The sequence below is a fragment of the Larimichthys crocea genome, chromosome IX, assembly GCF_000972845.2.
Source record: "Larimichthys crocea isolate SSNF chromosome IX, L_crocea_2.0, whole genome shotgun sequence".
NCBI classification, from domain to species: Eukaryota; Metazoa; Chordata; class Actinopteri; family Sciaenidae; genus Larimichthys; species Larimichthys crocea.
The window spans coordinates 5,427,368-5,443,854 of NC_040019.1; the positions used below are offsets into that span (position 1 = coordinate 5,427,368).

Here is a 16,487-nt window from a genome sequence, read left to right on the forward strand (position 1 = left end):
AGTGTGTTTGACATCAACCACCCTGCCTGTGAATCAATCGGTGTGCAGAAATCTACAGTTAACACATCGCTGTTAAACCCACAGCAAGTTTCACATTTTGGGAAGTGTGCTTATTTGCTCCCTTGCTGAGAGTTAAGAGGAGAAGATTGATGCCGCTCTCATATTTTCACAATAAGTATGAAGCTACAAGCAGCAGGCATTTGGCTTAGCTTTGCATTAGGACTGGAAACAGGAAGAAACAGCAAAGCCTGACTCTGGAAAAAGGTTGAAAATCTGCCTAGAAAATGAACACCACATCCTGTATATTTGTGGTTTAATCTGTGTTAACCAAAATTTAAAAAAATAATAACGTGTTGATTAGAAAAAGAAGGAGATATACTTTATTAATCCTCTCAACTGGGAAATTCTTTTTTTTATTTTTTTGTTTATTTATTTACCCCAAACACACACACAGTACAAGTACAAAATGTGGGGAGAGAGAGAGATGGTGGAGTGATGGGCAGCCTGCCCTACGAGCAGTTTGGGGGGGGTTCGGTGCCTTGCTCAAGGGCACCTCTCCAGCTACAAGTCCACCTTCCATATTGCACTCACATAATAGAATCCGTCTTCATCGATTTCCCTGAACACAGCGAGGATATCACCAGCACAGAAGGTCAGCTCAGCCTATCAGGAGACACAGAGATACAGATATACAAGGAATATGAATCGAGTAAAGCTGTGTCTTATTCTGTTATGCCGTGATGTATAGTTTTTCCCTCTGATATAGCACTCCATTGGATCTGTAAGTGTGTTCAGTGAGGGCTCCATTAGCAGTCAGCGATACCTCGACATCAACATTAGGCGAGCTCTCTCGGGGGTCGTAGTCGTACAGAGCCACCATCCTCCTCGAGGCCTGATCTCGACAGAGGCATCTTCTGTTCTGCTCTGGAAGCGATAACGGGTGTCCTGTTAACATGAAAGTGATCAGAACTGTGCCCTCGGACTCACGGACCTTTACTCGCTCATGCTTGCATAGTACCTATTGTGTCGACAGGGGTGCTGAGTGGCAGGAAGCCCTGTTTGATGAGCTGGTCCAAGGTCTCCTTGTCCTCCGCTCGTATCTCTGACACCATGTTACAGGGGATGAGCCCCATCCTGCCCCTCACTTCTCCTCTGTAAAAACCATCTGTGTCTTTGTCACCGTACACCTGTTGGACAGAACAGTGGATGAGAGACGTTTAGAGCTGCCACTTTAAAAACACATGTAGTTTTTCTGTTGTGGAGATTGGAGGGGGGGGGGGAGCTCTAGACATGAGTGCAGCGCTGCTGTGCCAGTGATTTACATGTTTGTCAAATATGCTCTAGGTTAAGCGGAGGGCTCGCACAAAAGACACTCAGTGGCAATTTTGGTTTCAAATGGCTCCCAAATGTATTTTAAAGGTCAATTCCAGAACAATTTGTACAAAATTCTATCATTTATTATGACTGTGGCGCGCCACTGACCCAAATGTTTTACTTTTAGTTTAAAATAGAGAAAAGATTAAACACTTTGTGGGCAGCAGGTTGGACTGTAGAGAAGCTATTTTATTGAGCATTAGGATGAATACCGCACACTTTCTGCACTCTTTCTAAAATAACCATTTATCACACCTGATATTTTAGGATTATAGTGTTTGTCTATTGCTGAAACACAGCAAACAACTAGTAACTTATAGTTTGGATTCACCTTAAAGATGAATAAATGCACAGAGGGAGGCTTAATTGTCTTAATCCTAATTGTAAATTCCCACCCTGATGATCTGCCCCTCTTTGAAGGGCAGCTCCTCATCAGCTGCATCCGGGTTGGGGGACATGGACAGAGGATCGTAGTCAAAGAGGGCCACAAAGATCCGGAAGGACTCCTCAGGCTCCGGCTCGTCATAGTACGTGGGAGAGCGGCGATCCCGGTCTCTGTATCCATCTTAAACACATTAAAAAACAAAACAAAACCATTGCCCTGCATCACTAGATAGAGCAACCGATGACTGTGATCCAACACACAAAACAGGAACTTTGGAGGAGACTTTGATTCTTTGTAGAAATATTGTATATCTACAAACATGAGTTCAATTTTTGTCTCCTGGAAAATTTCAGCCTGTGTTTGTGCTCGGCAAAAAAAATCTATTGCTGCATACAGTAAACCACTACTGTGATGAGCAAGTCCAATATGTTTCCATAGTGATGTATCTTAGCCATGCTTCAATCAAAGGAAATCAATGAGGATTTTATTTTGTCTTAATAAGTCTTATTGATTTGATCAGGCAGTATTGCATGACAGATTCGATCTTTTTCGTCTAGCCATATTCGTGCCTGTCAGCATGCAGGAAGAAATCTGTGGCCAGTCGACTATTTAAATCATTTACTGAAGCACACGTGCATGCACCCGCAACCGCACGCGCTCACACACACGCACACACTGCATGTGTTTTGTTTTTTTTTATCCTTTTTTTTTTTTACATTTGAATGTGCCGCGAGAGACAAATGGGAAGCAAGACAAACCATGGTGCAGTACACAGACAGATCGTGACTCATGGACGTGACACAACGGCAGACACACACACAAGACTCTGACATGCATGCTACAAAACCCCTACGAAAAATGTAAAAAGATACAACTCCATATTCCTATTTTGATTTCAGAAAAAAATAAATAAATGAAAAATAACATTTGAAAGCATAAATCTAAAACTCCCCACACATTGCCAACACTTGTAGCAGCAAAAGGTCTAAAGCAGAGATGGCAGAGTTGTCATGGAAGCCTGTCATTATCATTTCTTTGAATTTGGCAGTGCAATATTTAGAAAATGTGTGTGATACTGTTTGGTGCTTGAAAATACAAGCATGATGTGAAATGCATTGCCCCCAGGTGAGCATATGCCAACCTGCAGAAAAGAATTACATGTACTGCATGTGATGCTAGGAAAGAAATGTAAGGGGCAGCTGCAACAGCCGATATTTCAAAACTCAAATGTCCAAAGGAACTCAAACGTCTAAAGGAAAAAAAACAAGAAAGCAGGGATTCTTTAATATCTACCACTAATATTTCTTCACTGTCATGCATGACTGCGCTTATTAGAAGTGTAGTACTATAGGTGTGGTTGTACCACAAAGGGAAGGGAGGGGGGGGTTTAGCAGGCATCTGGAGTTCAGTGCAGTGAGTGAGGCATTCTCTGAGCAGTCAATCAATCATTTATCATCTGCAACTGTGGAAACGTTCATCCTTGGACCCCAGGTATGGCTTGCCAGTGGGTCCACCATTTCAGTGCAGTGCGGTCATGCTGTTCAACTGTAAGCATAATAACAACTATTATCATTTAAGACAGAGAAGCAGGCACTTGCAAAGTGTCCACAGCTACTTCTTGCCATTTGCCAGCTGCTGGTGGCATTTATTTATTTTTTTGTTTTTTTTCTCGCCATGCTGTGATTAATCAGGACTGCAGGCACATACCATGGGGAGACCTGGTGCCGCCTATTGGCCTGCGGGATGGCCTCGTCCTGTGCCGAGCTACTCTGCCATAGTAAACATCCTCGGTGATGGGGGAGAGGTTTCCCTCACTGTTATTCTCAGAGGTTACCTCTACAGGAAACACCAGTTAGAGGGTGATGGGGTTAAAAATGCAAACATTCCCTTTCCCAAAAGCTATTTGTGTTAGCAGCTTAAAGATGATTATTGCTTAGACACAAGGTAATAACAAACACACACAGGAAAGGAACTATGGAAAACTACTATACTGTCATGACTGTCAGATTCTTTAACGGCTCAACGTGTAACGCAACTGTGCACAGCAGTTTAAGAAAAGTATCAGGTTGTTGCATCATTACAACCTCGACTAGATCAAACATATGTTCAGGTAGTGAAGGGCATGAGCATGGTTCATAGACACATAGGTGATCTGGAGACACAGAAGCTCATGAGGGTTTTAACAGAGCAACAAACACTACTGTTCTGTGGCACAGGAAAAATGAAAATTCCCATTCTCTCCATCCACCTCCCTATACTGACCAATGGAGGGGACCATTAGAGCTCGTCTCTGAGGCTGGGAACCGCCATGCTGAGCTCTTCTCCCGGTCTCCCGGTCATGACGGCCTCCAGCTTGAGTGTTTGTCTGAAACGCACGTAAGCAGAGGAAAAACATTCACAAACATTAAACATTCACGAGTCGCTCACAGATACGTGGACATACTCGCGAAAAAAAAAACAGCATGTGGAGAAAAAAAAACAGCACACACACACACACACACACACACACACACACACACACACACATCGACGTACTCGTACAAATTGTATGTAAACAGAATCATGCAGCACTCACAGGCAGGCACACTGAAACACAGACGCATAGACACACTCGCCGACACGCACAAGCCCACGGGAAATTTTAACATTCCAAAATTAAGCAAATGCCGATCACACACTGGTGTCAGAAAAAAAAAAACGAAAAACCAAGGCTGTGTCAGAGATAGGAGTAAGCACTCGTCTCCTTTCACAACTGTTCAGCCTTCAGACTCAGCACATTCTAACCCAGTCTATCTTTGTTTCTCTCCACGGTTGCCGAAACATTAACGGTTGCTTTCAGACAGCGAGAGGGTGCCGCTGCTGCTCCATGCCACTTCAGATTCCACTAATAACCTGTACTGTACACCCCAAGCTGCTGCTAACTACCTCATCTCATCACATGGCTTAAAACAGAGAGGATTGCATCTTAAAAAAAAAAAGAAAAATGGTCAGAATATGATAATAAAATAGCAAGCTTTACTAACTAATATCAAAGTGCTCCAGACTGGATAATCAAATTGTGAAGATCCAGTACGGTTGCCCTTCATTGATATGTTGATATGCTGCCTGAGAGGATTAAAACCCGGGTCTGTCTGTCTCTGTTTCACTCCGTGGTGCTGAAGTATTCAAAGTCCTTTCCTCTAAATTTGAATTGAACTCAGCACACACACTACAACAACACATATCGAATGCGAGTCGAGGCAGCAGTCTCAGTTGAAGTATCTGTGCCTGTGCAGTTCGCTGAATAATAAATTTGGGTGGTTATGACTCTTGGGTTTAGAATAAGTGCAAAGAACTGCACCTTGGGTGTGTTGTGCGAGTTGCGTCGGCGTCCCTCTTCCAGCTGCATCTCAGAGTACAGCTCCTCCTCATCCTCTTCCATGATGTCAGACAGGTCAGAGCCCCGGCTGCTTTCGCTGTGATAATCTTCATTGTGACTATAGTGAGGCTTTTGGCAGTCACGCACACACACAAACACAAACACACAAGACGCAGTTGTTTAAGTCCACATACATACATATACACACACACACACACACACACACACACACACATACATACATACATACATACATGCACACACCAAACGCACATGGATGGGCAAATCGGACCACACACAAGGACACCAAGCACAGGGAGTGTATGCATGCAACCACCCAGACATGCATGCACACACGCGCACACACACACATACATCCAAACATACACACACGTGAAAGGTTTTCTATTTAAAAACACATTGGGGCTCAAGTTTAAAAAGAGGTAAAAGATTCATAGCTTATCCTGTTCTTACCGGCCTCCCCAGCTCAGAGCCTCTGAGGAACTCGTCGACTGAGGGTCCTCTCCGACGGCCGCGTGCAAAGCCTTCCTCGTCCTCCTCTTCCTCGTCAGAGTGATGCTGGTGAAATGAATGGCCCTGCTCTTCATATCTGCCCTGCCTCCGGTCCCCCTGAAAACATGATGATTATATTGTATTGTCATTTCCAGACTTTCATTCACAGATATTCCTATATAAATCAAGTCATAAAGAATACTGCATCGACAATATGGTTTGATTGGATTTAGCTTATGCATTTCCATCACACCTTGCCACTCTCTGCTGCCACCCTCTGCGCTGCTTCCCGGGCGATGGCTTTGGCCACCGTGTCCGGGATAAGCGTGCCTCTGGGCTGCGGGAGAATCCTCTGAGGGGATGGGGAGCGTGGATTGGCACAGGGAGGGGCCTCAAGGGTGTGGCCTTGCATGGGCACAGGAGGTTGGGAAGAGGAAGAGCGTGTGAGGTCCCAGCCAGGCTGGCCAGGTGGAATGGCTCCCCCGTGGTGGGCCGCGTGCTCTTTGGCATCCAGGTCTCTGGCACATACTGGTCTCTGAGGTATAGGGTGGTGTTGGGGGTGGGGAAGCAGAGGCAGTTGGTGCTGGGGCCTGGGACCTCGATGTGGTGGGTGAGGCTGGAGGTGTAGGGGCTGGGGTTGGGGATGTGGGGGTCGAAGCTGGGGTTGCTGGGGTCCACCAGGGTGGGGGAGTCTGGGATGGGGTTGAGGGTGCGGAGGATGAGGTGGGAGCGGTTGTCCGTGTGCCTGGGGGGGAGCAGGGAGTTGGGGTGTGGCATGAGTAAGGTGGGGGGACTGGAGGTGGGGTTGAGCATGGGGATGTGGAGGGGGACCTGCGTGGGGGTGCATTGGCGGTGGCAGGGGAAGCGCAGGTAGAGGCACGAGCAGGTTGTTTGGAATGACGGCGACTTGGGAGTCCTGGGATTCTCCCTGTACTGACAGCGTCCTGACGATGACTTCCTTGGCCTCCAGGCACTGAATCCTTGTCATCTCAACAGTAACATAGTCTGCCATGGGGTACAAGACCTCAGCTATCTGGATTTGAAGATAGAAAATAAGGTGTTAACATCAAGGGAACTGAAACAAGATCATTATCATTATTAATAGATCAGAAGTGAAAGCTCTTTTCTCTTATGCCACCATCAGGACAATATTCCAGCGAAAATGGTTAATATCTTGTTTGTTCTGAGCAAAACACCTTCACATTCTTTTTTTTTTCTAGTATGGGAAGCAGAGGGCAGAAAACATTGTGCTGTCAGACTATTGTGTTGATTTACTTTGGTAGGCACCAGGGGGCGTGAGAAACCTTTCCAGGACATTCAAAGGTCCCAGATTGAGAGTCTTGTACTGAACATGAATTACAAGTAGGTGGCACTGCTGTGTGCAGTAAAGGGCACTGATGACATAACGCTAACTCAAACAACACAGGCTACTGCCATCCCATCTGTGTATGTATGTTCTCGTGTTTTAATTGGATTAAATATGACTGGATGGTAGTATGAATGAAATATGGGACCCACATGCTTGTGAATTCTCTCCCTCAGTGTCACTTGATAACTCACCCTCTGTCCTTTAGTGCAGACCGCGTAGCCGACGACGTTTGCCCCATTAGATGTGCCCGTAGGAGAGAGGATGGGGGGCTTCCAGTGGACCTGTAGGACCCCTGGGCCCTGCCCACAGAGCACCTGTACATCGTGGGGAGGCATGGGAGGGCCTGCAGGTTGAGAGAACAGGTGTAAGGGGGGAAAGAGATTAAAAAAAACAAACAAATAAATGTATGTAATCATTTACCGTTTCAATGATATACGAACACGTGTGGGGGCGGGGGCAGATTGGCACACACACAACCATGCACAGGAAAGGGGGTGAGGTGGTGGAAAACAGGAAACAACAAACTGGTTTCATTCATAATTTGCCCAGCATATTTAAATTTGAGAAAGAATAGCATCTCATTAAAGTGATAACATGACATTGCTAGTGGGGGACATTCAAAAGTCATGCTTGTGATAAGTTATTATGGCATGACGAAGATACTCTTAGAATAAGACTGCGTTTGTGAGATGAAATCCTCTTAGTGCATTTTTTTAGAACTATGTTTTCAATTTGTATTCCACTGCTGTAGTACTACCTCATACTACTCTTTATGAGAGGAGAATAAATGGAGGCAAAATAAAACAATACGGGCTTCCGGGCCTCCTGAGAGAAGCACTATTGTCTCCGCATGCAGGACACAATCCAGAGAGACTAACTACAGCCCATTCTTTGTCTTCCACTCTCCAGGATTACTCGATAAAACATGCACAACTGCATTCAGACTGAAGCAAAATGCACACACTCACACAAAACGGTAATCTCAGTGAGCAGCGGCAGTCGCACTGCTTTATATAGCAATGGTTACTACGGGCTAGGCTATAGGCTGAGGAAATGACTCATCAGAATAACAACCATAACATATCTTGTGATGCGTGGCTGTGCTCTAATTAGTGGTGTGCTCGGTGCAGTAAGCAAACTTGGGCAAAATTGCATTTGAATTTGGCCTTTGAATAAAACAAAGTGTTTATATTTCAATGGATAAATGAATGAAGCAATGTTTGTAGAGAAAAAAAAAATGTTTTTCAATCTCAGAGCCATAAAAAAAAATGCCATTTTGCCCAGATCCCTTCACTGATTGCTCATATTGAACAATATGTCATCATGACTCTGTCATGAACTCTGCCTACTGGTTTTCAATGGAAGAAAAAATCATTTAGTGCTCAGATATAGGGGAAGCCCAGCACTGGACTGATGTTTCATTCTGACCTGTTCTGCAATATGGTGTTGGACCTAGACAAAATACAATACACAACAATGGCATGGTAAGGCAACGCTGTGCTGTACTCTTTTACAGCACAGTACAATCATCTAGTAAACTGATACGGCATTATGTTACACATGAGAGCTGGCTTACAGTAAACTGAAATAAACAGAGTAGTGGCAGTCTGTCATCTCCATCTGTCCTTCATACTGACTACAAGATAGTTTAAAATAAGAATAAAAAATCATCTGCTATGAAGCTGTGCATACATTATTGATACTCTATCTCTATGTATAGAAGTGATCTTTGCTGACCTGCAGCCTGAGTGCAGAACTCCACACCGGCTTCTTTCCTCTCTCTCTGCTCCAGCGGCAGTTGCCATGGCACCTGGTGCGGCTGTGCCGCCACCGTCACTTTGTACACCGTCAGGGGCTTCAGGTTGAGGAAACGTAATCTATACCTTCCTGGCTTCACCACTGCGTGCTCTGCCCCATCCAAGAACACGGTGTGACCATAGTTACTGTTGCTAGGCAACCAGGAGAGCTCGGCAGTGTCACGCTGGATGTCGTCCACCCGCAGGCCGCACGGGGCCACCACAACGTTGGCCCCCACCAGCACGGTGCAGCGCAGTTCGTCCGACAAGCCCCGGTCGGTGACGCTCTGCACCGACACACGATGGACGCATCCATCCAGGTCTAGCTTCTCCAGCAAACACTTGGTCCGGCCTCCGTACACTATACTGGCACGAAGCTCCCCGTCTACTAACACATTGTAGCCAGAGATGTTCCCCCAGCCCAAAGGCACTACCGGAGGCTCCCATGCAACAATGACGCTCCGTGCCAGCTGCTTGATCAAGGAGATCTTTCTGGGGTAAGGCACGACGTCTTCAGCCAGGTCCTCAGGGTCCAGGGGCCCCCCTGTCCCATTGCTATAGGGAACCAAGGCGTTAGCTGAGCCCAGGAGGCCATCCTGGGAAGCACCTCCATCCACTGCTGTCAAGGCCAGGGGTGTATGGTCCAATGGGCCCAGGTCTTCCCCTCCCTCCCCGGACTGAATCGCTAGTTTTTCCTTGTCCTGGACAAACTCGACGAAGTTGGAAGGAACAAGTCCTCGCTGGCCATCCAGAAGCTCCCCTGCGACACAGAAAGAAGTAAAGAAGCAGGTGTAGAAGATGAATAACTTTGATGATGTTCACAGTGAACAAAAAGCCTAATGTCAACGACTGTCTCCAAAGGAACGTGCCTCTGTGATTCCTCCTATAAATGTTGAAGTTAAGCTTCACTAATGGCTCCTTACAAGAAAAAAGACAAAAGGACAGCTGTAACTTGAATACACATAATCATCAGAGAGAGCTGTTTTCCTTTCAGGGTGAGAATGAGTCAGTGAGTGAGAGGTGGGAGATATGTAGATATACAGTCTGTACTATTCCCTAAGATGTAAGATTCACCACTGGCTCTCTGATGCTATCTCTTATACCCTCTCCAGTAAACACAGAACAGAAGAAGCATTCCTTTTCAACATGTTAAAGAACTTGAACCTCAGTTCACTGCTTTTGAACGTTTCCAGGAAGATCCCTGAGCACGAAGATGCTGCGGACGCTGTGGTTATTTTTTACCCCAAAGGAACAAAGTTTGTCTTCAAGAAAAAAATCTCTCTTTCATCTTGTCCTTCAATCCCTTCTTCCACAGAGACTTTAAGACCATCTGTGTGTGTCTGAGTATTTGTGTGTGTGTGTTGTGTTGTTTGTGTGCGCTGATGATTAAGATGAGCCCCGCTGGATTAGTCATCAAGCTAAAAGGGACCAAGGTCCCATCTTGACAACAGCTTGGTCTATGGCCCGCATCTCCCTCCTGCGTGGTAAATATAAGGCTCCTCCGCGATGCCATGCAATCTCAACGCCCATAGCTGATGAATCACTGCAGCTGAGTACCACTGTGTCTGTGGCAGGCTGCACTGTCTGCAGGATTGCTAGCTAGGATTAGGATTGCCTCTGATGGAGAAGCACTCATAATTCTAAAGAGATTAGACAAGAGGATCATTCCAATCACCAGTTATTAAAAAGTGTATGGGAAGTTTTCTTGGCGACACTGGTGACACAGGTGCAGCAAAAATAATATAACCGAGTTGAATAATGACCTTAAAACTTTAAACGTACTTACAATTACAAACACTAATACAAAGGCAGGTCTTAACAGGTTGAATGTAAGCTGGATGTTAGAACTAAGCTCAAGAGGTCTTGCTTTTCCTTTACTGATAATATTATTTTAAACATTTTATCTTTTTTTTTAAAATATTTTATGTTTTGGATTTGGCTCACTTTTATTATATATTCTGATCCTAAAGTATTTTGTAGCTGGGTAAGTGGTAGCTCACCCGCATCCCATGTACTAAGTTTGAGTTTTTACCGCAGCATCCAGGGTTCAAATCCAAATCATCTCCTCTCTCTTCCCAGTTTCCTTTGTCTATCTTTGAGCGTCACTTTTCAAATAAATGCATAAAATTCCAAGAAAAATAACTAATAAATAAATAAAAAGCACTTTATAACTTTATTTTGAAGGATGCTACATAAATTTGGTTATTATTACTATTATCCTAATTATTGTCATAAAAATATACCGTAGAGTGACTTGGAAGGGTAAAAAATGCATCATGGACAGCTTGTAATACATATCAATAATATACAAGTGCTATGTGTACTATACACAGCAGAGTACATGTGTCAAACAGTTATTTTAAAGGGACATTTAGGGGATTTACCAAATAAGAGTACTGTAAATAAAACTAATTCACGAGGCGATAACCGTGTGCTGACACACACTTCTTGGCATTTTGTTTCAACGTGAGATAATTAAAACACAACGTTGCACACGCTTGTTGTGGCTGTCAAGCGTCCCCTGCAACAGCAGCAGACAAGAGCTCAGCAAAAAAGGACACCTCCTGCTGTTCTGTAATGTTTGATGTTTAGACTGCAATATCTTTTTTGAAGCAGTTGTCATTTAAGTTCCTACCTAAGCTTGACGCACCAGATAAATCCTTATATATTTTTTTTCCCATGTCATTTCAGAGTCTTGTTTTATATCTCACCTTCATAGAATCCATCGTCGTCCATGTTTCCATACACGTACAGATACTTCCCAGCCACAAGGGGGAGTTCTGCTTCAGGATGCTCATTTGGTCCATCATAAGGGTTGTAACTAAAAAGAAGAATGTTCACAGAAGATGTTATTCAGTAAACCTAACAATGATCACATGCAATTAAAACCAACAGACTCATGAAGCTGTTATTCACCTGTAACGGGCAGTGCAAAGGCGGACCTGGCCTGTGTAGCGAGGCTTGGACCTGGGTGATGGGCTGGCCTCATCCTCCATCTATAGATGTGACGACAGACACTAAAGATGCATATCATTTACATTTACATGTACAGTTCATAATTAAGATTCCAAGAGTAGGCAGAGGAAACCATTAAGTGTGAATACGATCATACAAGTCAGCTTAACCAGGAAAATGTTGAAAACAGAACTTATAGAGTGATGAAATTTAGTGATGTTGTGCACCTCTGAGGGGGTCAGCTGTCGAGGGCTGCTGGGTCGGTCCGTTGTCACGGTGCTGGATTTGACAGACAGCAGTTCTGGTCTTTCTCTGTCTCCAGTCTGTGGTGTGCAGGGCAAGAACTGGGAGATCAGTGGCGGTGTGTTTGCCGCGCTCTCATCGCCTGGGAGACATTGATTTCCATGGCAAATAAAGAGTAACTGTCATTCCTTCTGCACCCATTTGCTGCTCATTGCACAGCTATTGATCTCCTGCTGAAGCGAGTGTACAGCAAACACTCCTTGTGGCAAAGGCTATTCCTCTTTCCATCAACACCTCACATCTGCAATGCATTTGTCCTTAAATACCGCTCAGGTCCTCGTGGGAAAGAAACATACTTGAAAGGAAACGCAAGAAATACAACACAACAGAAAAGTGCAGCGTAAGGAAACACCTGAATTCCTTCAGGAAATTAACCAAGTCAACAACATGGATCCAATGTAACAGTGGGTTCTTGTAGTTTGTGAGTGAGTAATATTATGCATTAACACAAAGGCATCAGTGAGTTCCCCCCTCTGTTTCAAGTGAAGAGAAAGATAAAAAAAAAAAAGGGTTTCCAGCACTTCAAAGACCTTTGGTGTGTGCCAGACTGTATAAATCTACATCGCTGCTGGCTCTGCAGGTTGCACCGTGTCTCGTTAGAATACTAATGTCTTAAACCACATTCATGTCATACATCAGGCCTGTGATTCATTAGGGTAGATATTGATCACGAATAAGCAGTATTGCCATTAATGATGTCTACCTCTGGTTCAGGAGTGAGCTGATCCAGCTGTTATGTGAGCTGTCTGGGGATTAGATCACTCGGACTCTTGTTTCATCAGAAGCCTTTTTGATCACGAGTAATTTGGTGGACGGCTTTTATCTTTATCGAGCGCATGCATTTTCAGAATGGGTGAACCCCACCGGCGGTGGTGGAACATTTAACTCCGATAGTCTCCATAAGATTTTCTTACTATTATAGAAACACTCCGACACCGACAGAAGCATGGAACTTCTGTGGCATTGTTGGACTCCCATATAGACATGAGAAACAAAAATAAAGTAGCAAAATCAATACAGCAAAACCAGAGATATCATCTTTTTTTTAAATTTTTAATCGCCTGGCGCCTACATTACCCACAGGGCAACTCGACCACGAACAGCTTGGTTGCATATTTGGGTGTGTTATACTAGTAATAGTAGTATGTAACGTCAACCTGATGAGATGTGTGGGCTCCAGAGGTGTGGTGAGTTCACTTCTTTCTAACTGCACACCCCAAGACTCACTTTATTTAAAACTGCAATTTAGTAAGTAGCAGTAACCCACCTGTGTCTGTCTGTGCTTCAAATCTGACGACGACTTGTGGGAGCTTCTTCGAAAGGGGGGTCTGAGATGTGGATGTGGGATTAATCGTAAAGTTGTCCACGGTATCTGATGCCAAACGGAAATTCAGCAGCTCTTTGGACAGCTGGTGGTAGTGTTCACTCTGTGACCTGCATTTCTGCTCCAGGTCACGAACCTTGACCTTTGATAGAAGACGAGGAGAACAGAGAGGGCGGTAATAGCCGAGAGGAAGAAGTGGGAAGAGAAGGAGATGACTCATGAGGTGTAGTTCATCACATGTAATGTTCAGATAGGAATTCTCTGAAGAGGAGCCAGTGTTTCATCTATTAATGCTGATCAACCACAGAACAATTTATAAAAGGATCCCTGAAGAGACACTTTTTTTTTTTTTTTAGCTTATAACAGCATGTCATACTGCAGTCTAATCAAAGTGTATGGAAGTGTAGAGTTATCTGCACTGCTGCAGCTGATACATAACACTGCTAAATTCTGATTACAAAGCCAGAGTACTGCAAAGAGTTAAGAGGATTATAATGCTTACAGTACAAGTATTAAAGACATCATATCATAGATATCATATCAGAAGACGTCGAGGAAGATGGATGGGGGCGTACAGTGAGTATAGTAGCACTCAATCTCATTCAGTGCACATATGGATTCTCAATTTGCACAAAATACCCACTGAAGGCTGTGCGAGCTTTAGTGAATCGCTGAAAATTCACACATGCAACTGAATGGAGATTAAACTAATCAGGGAGAGAAATAAAGACCTGAAACATCCTGTCCTTATTGTTCTGTTCAGACAAAAAGGAAAGGAGGGAAAGTAAAGAAAGAAGAAAAAACTCAATAAAGACAAAAGCAAACACCAACGCAGATGTAATTTAGGAGGAAACGAGAAATGACAAACGATATGTTTATCAGTGCAGGTAAATATACAAAAACAAAATTAAAGCAAGAGCAACAAAAAAGACAGAAAAAGTGTGACGAACACGAAATGATTGAAGACTATGGAGTCACAGGAAACAGAATATGGAGGTCTGTTCATTGTTTGACCCTGCAGACAGTGGAGCTTTATATTTTCCCTCCTGTTGAAGTGTGTTTTTGCCCATTGAAGTAGAAGAAACAGGCCTAAATTGATCCAATGAATTTTTCAAGAGGGGACATAACTCCTTGATAGCAGAGTTTCCATTTCTCAGACCAAAACTCTTGATGTTTGTCTGAGCCAAACTCAGCCCGCTTGCTCAGTAAAATCGCATTAAAGCGCTTAAGATGGATAATAACATGACCTCACTTGAACTACTCTTAAGGAAGTCTACACACTATTGTCGTGACAAAAGGATTTAGAGTGAAATGAGAAAATAGTTTCGATTAGATGAGCCGGCTGACAAGCATCTTAAAGTCCGTGATGAAACACAGCAGGTCACTGATTTGATCATAGGGAAATTTATAAAAGTATTCAAGGTCAGCCTGGAAGCAGGATTAATGGGATTAATGGGATGTTATAGAGAGAAAAGTGCAGAAAACTTACAGAAAGGGAAATGAAGAGGTAGAAACATAACTCCAAACACAGAAGCCAGAGTCACAAACTGTGTGTGGAGTATTAAATAACCTACACGGCATTACAGCATTTGTTCACAACTACTTCTGGGCAGGGAAAGGCCAGCGTACTGTCGGTGGAATTCAAATTTCAAGCCATAATTTATGTCACACCACCTGTTTTAGGGCAGAGGCCACCGGCGCTGATGCTCCTACAGTATACATCTCATTGACATTCAGAAGGAATGAAGTTTCTTATGGAAGCTGCGTTAAAAAGAGCATCCAGGAACATGAGGTTTAAGTTCATTGTCCAACAGGTTCTGCACATGGGGAAGGTTTGCCTCATCTTAACACAAACACTAAACCCACTGTCCATGGTTTCAGATGGTTTGTGTGGTTTTGTGTTGTGTCTTTTCGACTGTCTTGCTCATGTTGTTCACACATTTTATCATTTCTCATTATGGTTAGAGTTGTGTACTCCCCTATGTACAATCCAGTTTCAAAGACGCTATGTAGGATGGAAATAGCACACTTAAAAACCCCAAAAAGTTGTTTCTATTTATATTTTACACAGCATGCCAACATTAGACCTGGATGCTACAGAGTTTACTTTTTTCTACTCTACTTTTGTGGTGTTAAAAGTGTAGTAACTAAAGTACCAGCACTTCAGTAACTAGCTCTGTAGAACTATGTTGTTTCTTCATTTGCATGTTGCTATTTGCAAAAAAGAAGAACTGAGAAACCTTTTTTTGTTCCTTTCTTTTTGTCTACCTGAAATCTGAAATCAAGGACATGCTGTTTCAAAAATTCCTAAAAAAAAATTGTTAGGCTATATCTGTGTTCGTTATCGTTGTAAATGAACAGAAAGCTTCGCAGACATAGCAACCGTAACTAAGGGGGGCAGGGTTTAGCGAGCGATCAATTCCCAGCAGAGGCTCAATCAGCCTCAGAGTAATTGAAAACAGCAGTGTGAGTGGAGCATGGCCTTTACAGCTTTCTTACAGATTAAAGAGAATCAAAGGAAAAAAGAATACTTTTTTTTTTTATCAATAAATAATATGTTTTGTGCATGCAAACTGTCATTTAGTAGACTAGTTTCTCGTAAAAGTGGTCATTTAAGCGTTTTTCATGTTAAGTTTTGACTATATTAAAACGACATGCATCGATTGATACAGTTAACATTTGTCAAACACTACACGAAACATCCAAAAAAAATGTGTTATCCCGTCATATTTCAAAAAGACCTGTGTTTGTTCACGTTACTCTATCTCTAACAGGTGCACTGCTGCCTCATGCTCTTGGTCAGCTTGAACCTGAGCTTGCAGAGAACACAGAGAAACACACAGTGACAGCTGACACTGTGATCACAGTCCATGAGGTAGAATAGACAGCACACAGCTGACATACTGTCATGTCAATACGCTGGCGGAGGCTTTACTGGTTGATCACAGCACTGGTCCTTGAAGAGATGCATACTCCTGATGGCACAGCTCTGATGAACAGTTATTTTGGGGGTATGCTTGTGTCTACAGTGAGTAGTGGCTGGTAGCAGAAGTTAAAAAAAACATTAAAAACCACCCTGTGTAATTGCACAAATTACTCCGACTCTGTTT

At 43.6% G+C, this 16,487-nt stretch overlaps 1 protein-coding gene across 8 annotated transcripts in view; it reads right to left on the minus strand.

Moving 5' to 3' along the window:
- rimbp2a (RIMS binding protein 2a) overlaps positions 1–16,487 on the minus strand; it is a 57,661-nt gene that overhangs the window by 4,679 nt on the left and 36,495 nt on the right. For 4 of the 8 annotated variants that reach the window (XM_019272462.2, XM_019272463.2, XM_019272458.2 and 1 more), the window contains 15 exons: positions 13,321–13,519; positions 11,978–12,135; positions 11,712–11,791; positions 11,507–11,616; positions 8,737–9,555; positions 8,428–8,451; positions 7,191–7,342; positions 5,884–6,663; positions 5,592–5,747; positions 5,100–5,246; positions 4,022–4,124; positions 1,770–1,939; positions 1,019–1,187; positions 824–945; positions 592–663 (listed from right to left, as the gene is read on the minus strand). In XM_019272462.2, coding sequence (XP_019128007.1) covers positions 592–663; positions 824–945; positions 1,019–1,187; positions 1,770–1,939; positions 4,022–4,124; positions 5,100–5,246; positions 5,592–5,747; positions 5,884–6,663; positions 7,191–7,342; positions 8,428–8,451; positions 8,737–9,555; positions 11,507–11,616; positions 11,712–11,791; positions 11,978–12,135; positions 13,321–13,519 — 3,261 coding nt within the window. Of the gene's footprint in view, positions 1–591; positions 664–823; positions 946–1,018; positions 1,188–1,769; positions 1,940–3,116; positions 3,596–4,021; positions 4,125–5,099; positions 5,247–5,591; positions 5,748–5,883; positions 6,664–7,190; positions 7,343–8,427; positions 8,452–8,736; positions 9,556–11,506; positions 11,617–11,711; positions 11,792–11,977; positions 12,136–13,320; positions 13,520–16,487 lie in introns of those variants that run through there. The other 4 variants (XM_019272459.2, XM_019272461.2, XM_019272460.2 and 1 more) reach the window with 4 other exon arrangements.